Here is a 9,263-nt window from a genome sequence, read left to right as displayed (position 1 = left end):
GTGGGACTCGATCCCAGGACCCCGGGATCATGACCTGAGCTGAAGGCAGACACTTAACCAACTGAGCCACCCAGGTGTCCCCAGGATTTTCATTTAATTTCGCAGTTTATGTCTTTTTACCTATCTAAGGGGTACACGGACATCATATAAAGAAAATTGGGTCTAGGGGCACCTGGTTGTCTCGGTTAAGCATCAGACTTTTTTTTTTTTAAAGATTTTATTTATTTATTTATTTGACAGACACAGCGATAGCAAGAGCAGGAACACAAGCAGGGGGAGTGGGAGAGGGAGAAGCAGGCTTCCCGCTGAGCAGGGAGCCCGATGCGGGGCTCGATCCCAGAACCCTGGGATCATGACCTGAGCTGAAGGCAGACACTCAACGACTGAGCCACCCAGGCGCCCCAAGCATCAGACTCTTGATCTCAGCTCAGGTCTTGATCTCAGGGTTGTGAGTTCAAGCCCCTCATTGGGCTCCACGTTGGGCATGAAGCCTACTTAAAAAAAAAAAGGAAGAAAGAAAATTGGGTCTAATCCTAAAGTACTCTAGCACTTTCACTGGTATCTGAAGCCTGCGGGTAAACAATTTTAAGACATGGCTGTAATAGGGTTAAGGCTCTTTAAGGGTGTCCAAAGCTGGAGAGAGTTCTGAGGATTGTAAAGACCACACACGTTAGTCCAATGTCAGCGGCAAAGTTACATAAATGAGGTCATTTGGCCCAATGGACGGGCCTACTCTGCTCATACCCAGCCAAGTCCAGAGTCAAGGCAGGGCAAATGCGGGGATTTTCCCAGGCGGGGTTGCTCCGGCCTAGTCTTGGGCCTGGAAGAAAGGCACGTGGCACCAGTTAGTGTCTCGAAATCATTCTGTGCACTCACAGAACCTTACTGGTGTCCACAGACTCGCCCAGAGGCTGGGAACGAGGGCTTGGCTCTGTTGAATGAAGTTGGTCACAGAAACAGCAGACTTCTTCAGACCCCCATCTTCCTCCACCTTTCCTCCTAAACCTAACATGCTCATCTGTGACCTTGCCTTCTCTTTAGTGTTATTAAAAAAAAAAAAAAAATCTTAAAGAGCTTTCCACTGAATAAAATGGGGGACTTTCAAGAAGACAGGGCAGCAGGCCCCAGCCCAGCCCTCTGGTAGGGGTCACTCTCAGGAGCCACGGGGCACGACATGGGGGGGGGTCTCAGTCACGTGGTGGGGGTACTCATTTTTCTACCTCAGGAATGCTTCTTGTTTCCCCTGCAGAGCTAACCACCAGCGGCGTGGAGGGGACGTGAATCAATGTTCCCACCTGGGGCAAGATTCCTCAAAAGTAAGTTCTTTCAGGGCGCCTGGGTGGCTCAGTTGGTTAAGCGACTGCCTTCGGCTCAGGTCATGATCCTGGAGTCCCAGGATCGAGTCCCGCATCGGGCTCCCTGCTCGGCGGGGAGCCTGCTTCTCCCTCTGACCCTCCTCCCTCTCATGCTCTCTGTCTCTCATTCTCTCTCTCTCAAATAAATAAATAAAATCTTTAAAAAAAAAAAAAAGTAAGTTCTTTCAAACACTGTAGGTAAAAGTTTTTGTTAGACCTGGCTGTAAGTCTTTAAAGCCATTGATTCTCTTTTTTTTCCTATTTAATCTGGGAGAGAACAAGGATGTGATAAATGCCGTTGAACGAGGTTTTATTTTGTAGGACAGTCCTCCCCTCTGTTTATTTTCTGCCTGTTTTAGAAGCCTTGAAATACAATCACACTTGTGGGGCCGCTGTAATTTTGAAATTTGTGCCGCATCAGGAAAAGCACGAACTATCGTGTTGGCATGATTCTTGCAGGAAATCAACATAGATTTCCCTCCGATGGGGTGTGGTGGGAAGTGTATGTGAAACCTTAATTTCTGGTGGTGGTAGAAGGGAGGGTAAGAATGGACCCTGGCAGCAGATCTTACATTCTTAGTTGATACAGAGATCTACACATGTGGCCAGCCGTCAGGTGACTCACAGATAAACCAGGCGAAATCAATGTACAAACAAGCCAATGTGTTAGGAAGAGATTATACCGTCTGCCGGCTCTGTTTGTTAACACAGTGAATAGAGCTCCTTTCTTACAATTGACATTTTTGTAAACTTTAAGCCAGACGATATGACAGATGCAAGGAGACAAGAAAATTTCCAATTGTATTAAGAGAACAAAACTTACGAATGGCATCCATTTCAAGTATTGCTTGCTTGGCCTGAAAGAAAGAAAGTATAGCTTTAATTGCAATTACTTTTTGTTTCTTCTTTAAGCTATCAGTCGTAATACAGAAGACCTGTATTACCTATATTATCCCACCTGAAGAAGGGATTTATGAAAAGCTTTAAACAACTCATTACTTCTTTGAGGCATTAACACAAGGGCTTCAAACAGACAAGCGCCCACCGGCGGGTAGGAGATACTACATAATGGATGCTACCAGAGCTAAGCTTGCAGCCCCCACCCGGAAGGAAGCCACAAATGGCCAGATAGGACCTACCTTTCAGGGTTACTACTACTAGGCCCACATGATAGGCACTCAACCCAACAGAGTTACCACCCGCCCACCAAGGGATTGGGCCGGATAATCCTCAACTCTGGCTTTCTTCTCCCTTCAACCCCAACCTTCGCAGCTTTGATGCTTTGAGGCTTCTTTTTATTGTTATTGCTGCCAATGGTATTAATGTTTAGGGAAATATAAAAAGACAGTTAATTACCCTAACATGAATCATGTTGCCTGAGGATTCAAAAAGAGGAAAAAAAATTACTTTAGGTAGCCTATCTTGCTCCCCCCGTGTCATTTTCATAGTTCAAGAGTCGTGTAACTTAACCTCCAAACATTGGGCTAAAAATCACCTTAAAAATAATTTAATTGTATTTTTTAAAAAGATTTTATTTATTTATTTGACAGAGAGAGAGAGAGTGAGAGCAGGAACACAAGCAGGGGGAGTGGGAGAGGGAGAAGCAGGCTTCCCGCCGAGCAGGGAGCCTGATGTGGGGCTCGATCCCAGGACCCTGGGACCATGACCTGAGCCGAAGGCAGACGCTTAACGACTGAGCCACCCAGGCCCCCAATTTAATTGTATTTTGTTGCAATCTCTGATAGCGCGGTAAAAATATTTAGGCTAAATGGTAATATTTAGTTACACACACACACACACACACACACACACACACACACACACACAAAGGAGGGAGGTTAATGCAACCACTTAAGTTTGAGAAAACAAATGGTTATATTTTTATGACACTGATATTTTTATCATCTCGTCAGTTTGGGATTACTAGTTGGAATTAATTTCAAACACAGATGTGAGCTCAATTTCTGTGAAGTGCATTTCCAGAACCAGGTGAATATGTAAAATGCAGAAGGCTCTACTTTTATCTTTGTTCTCAATCCAGAGGCGAGTGAGTGTATATATCATGTATATGGATGAACAAAATGGCTATTTCCAAGAAGTTTCCTGGTATCTATAAACTTAGACTTTAAGAACTCAGTATTTTTTTGCCCCCATCTTGACATTGAATTTCAGAAAAGTACTATTCCCACATTTTCCTCTAGGAGTCAGCCAGGGACCATCACTGAACTGAACGACCGGAAGGAGGTTGTGAGTCACACAAACGAATTTCCAACAGCTTGCGGTAAACTGTGTTAGACTGGTGAGGCGTTTTTTTGAGGTTTACAAAAATTCCCCGTTATGCATTTCTCTTATTTACTAGGAATAAACAGATTTTGAAAGCTTTGGAGAAAGAGATTTAAGAAAAAGTCTTGAAGAAAGAAGTGAAAAGTTCAACTTAAGAATAAACTTGCTTTAATAAAATGGAAAATTGTTAGTACATTATAATGGATCAAGTATCCTAAGTAAGTGTTTTCCACTGGGAGCAATGTGGCTAAGGCTTGCTCCCTGCACCCAGACAGACCTGGGTCTGACTCAGGCTCAGTCATGTTCGAGCTGTATAAACAGCAGAGCACTTAATGTCGCTGAGCTTCTGCTCTCACTTCTCTAGAATGGGGAGAATAAGGTCTTCCTCAGAAGGTGTTTTGCTGAGGGCGAAATACAAAGTGGTTAGCACACTGTATGTGTGCTCAAGAAGTGTAGCTGAAAAAATAATGTTTAGTTCTAAAAGGGTCGGGAATTTGGGTAAAAAAGTGCAATTCTATTGTGACTACATGAACCATTTTATTTTATTTTATTTTATTTTTTAAAAGATTTTATTTATTTGACACAGAGAGAGCGACAGCGAGAGAGGGAACACAAGCAGGGGGAGTGGGAGAGGGAGAAGCAGGCTTCCCGCGGAACAGGGAGCCCGATGCGGGCTCGATGCCAGGACCCTGGGAAGGCAGACGCTTAACGACTGAGGCACCCAGGCACCCCTATATGAACCATTTTAACGCATAAAGGGAAAATGGCCTGGAATACAAACGTCTTGTGGGGGAGAAAGAGGACAGGCATGCAAGCTGGTCTGGTTTTGTAATGGCCTTTCAGAATCCTGTGGCAGCTTTGATTTTCCCAGGAGACAGGTGAACCGTAGGTGGGGCATATCAAAGACACTTTGTCATTGCTCAGGGCATTCCAAGGCACAGGGCCAGCAACTGAATAACTAACCATGAAGAAAACGCAATCACTTCTCTGCGTGAGCTCCCTTACATCTCACAACACCCTGATGAAATGAGACTCATGCTTAACTCAAAGCACACACCTATGCACATTCATTTCCTGGGCACCAAATCAGTGCTGACAGTCCCTGAGAACGAGCTTCAAATGCTTCTCAAAATACACAGAGCAAAATAGACGTTCCTTTCTCAGGAATGTCCCTGTTCCTTATCCGCCCCTCCCTCCCCGCCCCAGTTCTATTCTCATGACCACCATCCCACCTTCTGCTCCATTTCCCCCAGCCCAGCAAGGACCTTTTCACCATCCACATGGACAATCCATTCTCCACCCTCACCTTAGCTCCTAGCCACTTTATCTCTGATAACCTTTCCCTCCACTCCGGAACAGCAACACACAATCAGAGCGGCCCCCAGGACCTTAGCAGTGCCCAGAACTCTAAAAGCTCCCTTTTCAACTACAGACATCTGTATTTCCACCTCTCCACCTTTAACTCTTTCTAAGCCAGTTCTTGGACTCCGCAGGCCCCCGGTCCTTCAAGCCATGCCTATTCTCTCTGTTGGATTCACTCTCCACTCAGCCTGGAAATCATGTTCATTCACTGTGCTGATTGGCACCCACCTTCCCCTGTGCTGCTAATCTTCCCCTTTAGTGGCTCTGCTGAGCCTCATCTGGGGGAACCCCCCTGCACTGTGGTTCCTCAACACTAGCTTCCAAGTTGCTGAGCGAATTTCCAAATGACCTCATCACACTGATCCGTGGTGACCCACGTCATTCAGGTGTTGGATGCACAAATTATTGTCGTTATCCCTACAGACTGGTCCATTTCCTTTAGCAAGTGTTCTGAGCCTTGCCACTTTCCCTCAGGTGCCCAAACCCACCTGGGCTCCTCGCACCAGATACACGACAACATCACCAACTCCAGTGAAATCAAACTCTATATCTTCACTCAAGTCCGTCTCAAAGGTTCTCTGTCCTGTCTCATCTTTCTTCTCCCCCCAGCTCTGGGAAGGAGGTTTCAAACTTCCCAGACTACCCTTTCACCCAGTGCTCCTGATCCCACCCTTCCAGCTCCCCAAGGTGGATTCCAAAGAGCACCGCTCTGCTCATCATTATGCTCTCCTTCCCTTTCCCCTTCCCGCTGCCCACTGTCATGTCCATGGTGTTCTTCACCTACGCCAAGTGTCTTGCTCTGATCTCGCCTCTCCTCAAACCACCACCTTGCATCCTTTCTGCACTTTGTTAAAGAAGTCTGCACTCAGTCTGCTGCTTCTCATTTCTGCTTTTCTCTCCAATGCCCTGCAAGCTCTCCCTGAACTCTTAGTTGCCGAACTGAATATCTACGTTTCTGTTTGAATCTGTCATGACGTCCACAGCATTTGAGACTCTTGTTACCCTCTCCCTCTTTGAGATCCTTTCTTTCCATTGTCACCACACCTTTCTCCTTTGGTTTTCTTACTGCCTCCCTGGTCACTCTCCCTTTGGTGGTCCTCTAAGTCCCTGCCGGTTCGCAGATCACTGAGATGTTGCCATTCCCAGGGGTTCTTTCTTTTACACAATTTTACGGGCCATCCTATCAAAGCTCAGGGCTCAGTGACTGTGTCAAGAGAGCCTCCAGATCCGCAGCTTCCAAGACCTGAATTTCCACCTGGGCTGACTCGCCTCTGCACAGGCAGAAGCGAGAGCTCCTCCTCGATCCCATCCGACCGGTTCCTTCCCTTGGCAGCTTATCTCAGAACTCAACACTGTCTTCCGGGCCCAACCCCTGACTCATCCTTGCCTCCTATTTCTCTCTCTCCTCATGCACCTAGTGGGCAACATATTGTTCCCTCTGCCTCTGTGAAAGCTTTTACATCTGCTCCCCCTCTGTTGCTGGGCCCCCCCCGGAAGTGCCCCTCACCTCTTTTCTGGACTACTGTGGTGGCTTGCTAATTCTTCTCCTCCCTTCAGTGTCACTCCTTCAACTCATTTATCACCCTGTCTCTAAGGGTCCCCCTCTCAGAACACAGGCGAGACCATGCCATCCCCTTTCTCCAAAGCCTTTAGTAGTTTCCTACCACCAGACTCCTTAGTGTGTGCCTTCAAAGACCTTTGTAGACCAGCGGGCTGCCTTCCACTTCTCCAGCCTCACCACCTACTCCATCTCCTGAGGACTCAGCCCTTCCACCTAGGCACCGACTGTGTGCTGTGAACACGGTGCACCCATTCATATCTCTTTGTTTTTGTTTATGCTGTTCCCTCAGCCTGGTCCTCCTCTTCCTCCACCTAATAAAAATATTCTTCATCCTTCCAGACTGAGGTAAAAGGCATTTCCTTCCTTTCCCCATTCAACTGTAATTGAACACTTTATCCTCCCACAACACTTGGCTTATACCTTTATTAATTCATCCTCTTTAGCAAACAGTTTGTTGTTTATATGGCTAGCTCCCTCATTGACAAATTCCTTCACAGCTGAGTCTGTATCTTTTTTCCCCTAGCATTCTCACAGAACCTAAGCTAGCTCTATTCACAATAGGTGCTTAGTGTAGCTTTGAACACTTCTCACAACTGTATTCTACTAGTTCTCTAGAAATTTTCTTATAGTCTTTTACTAATTTTTTCTTTGCTCAAGCCCAGAAAGAAAGTATAACAACAACAATTATAAAAAACAAACAAAAAAAACCTTTGGGGGTGTCTGGGTGGCTTAGTCAGGTAAGTGTCTGGCTCTTGGTTTTGGCTCAGGTCATGATGGCAGGGTTCTGGGATCAAGCCCTGCATCAGACTCCACTTAAAAAAAAAAAAACAAAAAAACAGCCTTTGACAATCTCCCTACATGTGAATCTTCTTAATATACCTGACTGGTTTAATTGATCCCATATGTATCCTCTCTCTCAATTTTCTTTATTTTGAAGGTGAATGTTTATTCCTGTTAGGCTGCCTTCTGGGACTTGAATTCCTTCACATTTTACTGTTTGTTGACCTCATCGTCTTACCTTAGCCGGGATCTTGGCTGCGTGGTTCTCTAGGATCAGCCTCTTCAGGTGCAGAACCCAGAGGCGTTTGTCCTGCTGGGATTTAGCCTACCAGAAGGCAATGTGGACAGTTAGAGGACTCACGCCTCCCCCACTCACAAGATTCAGACCTTCTGATAACCCTCCGACAAGGTAGGAAATACACCGCGTGGCCAGAAGGCTCTGGAAAGGCCAGCCGGCACATGGCGCTCCTCATTTCCAAGAGTGAGCCCTGCGGGGGTGGGGTGGGGTTGGGGGGCCTCTGATGTTACCTGAACTGTGTGCTGCAGCTTCGGGTTCTTATAGTGGAAGACGCTGAAGCTGAGCGGCTCCTTGGGTATCACTTCCACAAGCATGAGGTTGCCACACTGAGCGGGAGAGCAGAGGGAGGGTGAGGCACGCTTGGAAGAGAACGGAACGAAGCCCTGACCCATGACCAACATTGAGACCTACCAGGATGTGGGCTTTGTATGTAAACGTGTCGTCTCTCTTCTTTGTGATGAGCAGCAGCTTGTCAAAGAGGAAGAGCGTCCGCTCGTTCTTGGCGCGCTGGATGCGAAAGGTGCCTTCCAGCACCAGTTCCCCATAGCTGGTCAGGTCTGGCCCCTTCCAGTTAGTGAGCAGACTCTGGATCTCCTGAAAAAGTGACCATTCCGTGTGACTACACAGGAGGTGGGGAGACGTGGCAACGAGGACAAGGTGGCCCATTTGCTGAGTCTCAAGAACAGTATCTAACTATCTCTGACTGGGTCTAATGGCTCTATTTGGTGTCCAGTGGTGTCTAATGATCCATGACCTGAATCCACAGGTGCGGGTGCTGTCACTTAAGGGCTAACAGAAATGAATCAAGTTGTCAGTTGATGAGTTGCCAATTACTTATTTCCATTCCTTAATAATCCCTCTTCTACGGCTGGGGACAGCAGTTACGTCTCTCAGAAGCAGGGGGAAGGGGCCACAGGTATGTGACCTTCTCCGATAGGCATCTTTCCCTTGACATTCTCACCCATATTCTCTGCACAAAAGCTTTCAGAGCGACTGATGTGCAAATCTTCTTCCAGAAACTGAAATCTATACTACATATAAGTAACTCATAACTAGGGCCCGTGAGAAGTCACGGAAGATACATCTTAGAAATTTCCTGATATTAATCCCGTTTATTTGGGGAAAGGAAATGAAGTTCGTCACCACTATGTTTTTAATGGTACTTGATAAATATCAATTGAGAACATGACTTTGAAGTATCTTTGGGATCTACTGTCCAACCATATCAACGTTTTTTAAGGAAGCTGATTTTTTACTGTTTTGAGAAACGAAAATATTCACAAACAGCATTTAATTAAGTGACAACCCCAAATTTCACTGGTTGAAAGTAGAAGTGGATAGAAATGGAGATAAAAGTCTGAGCCAGAGCCTGATTTAGCAGTGTCTTCAGAATGCCAAACAGATTCGTAAGGCATGAAAAACCAGTCATTTAGCCATTTCTGAATATGCAACGGACATTATGTCCACAGAACACGTGGCTGATGACACATTAAACCTTTTCTGTTATAAAAACCAGACGTGGCCTGAAAGATGAGAATGTCCCCTTCCCTCCATTTTTGAGCATTAATTGCATCATACCACATTCTGGCTGCCTATGGATGAATCCTAGAGTTTTGTTTGAATT

At 46.1% G+C, this 9,263-nt stretch overlaps 1 protein-coding gene across 1 annotated transcript in view; it reads right to left on the bottom strand.

Moving 5' to 3' along the window:
• PLEKHG1 (pleckstrin homology and RhoGEF domain containing G1) overlaps positions 1–9,263 on the bottom strand; it is a 219,418-nt gene that overhangs the window by 16,311 nt on the left and 193,844 nt on the right. Inside the window, exons 9-12 of the mRNA XM_081829382.1 lie at positions 8,051–8,233; positions 7,870–7,965; positions 7,580–7,666; positions 2,110–2,212 (exon numbers count right to left, since the gene is read on the bottom strand). Of these exons, the coding sequence (XP_081685508.1) occupies positions 2,110–2,212; positions 7,580–7,666; positions 7,870–7,965; positions 8,051–8,233 (469 nt within the window). The remainder of the gene's footprint in view (positions 1–2,109; positions 2,213–7,579; positions 7,667–7,869; positions 7,966–8,050; positions 8,234–9,263) is intronic.

Source organism: Leptonychotes weddellii, chromosome 8, assembly GCF_054177405.1.
Source record: "Leptonychotes weddellii isolate Sample4059 chromosome 8, ASM5417740v2, whole genome shotgun sequence".
Lineage (NCBI taxonomy): Eukaryota > Metazoa > Chordata > Mammalia > Carnivora > Phocidae > Leptonychotes > Leptonychotes weddellii.
The sequence above is the reverse complement of the archived record's forward strand: the minus strand, read 5'-3'. Positions and strand labels throughout refer to the sequence as shown.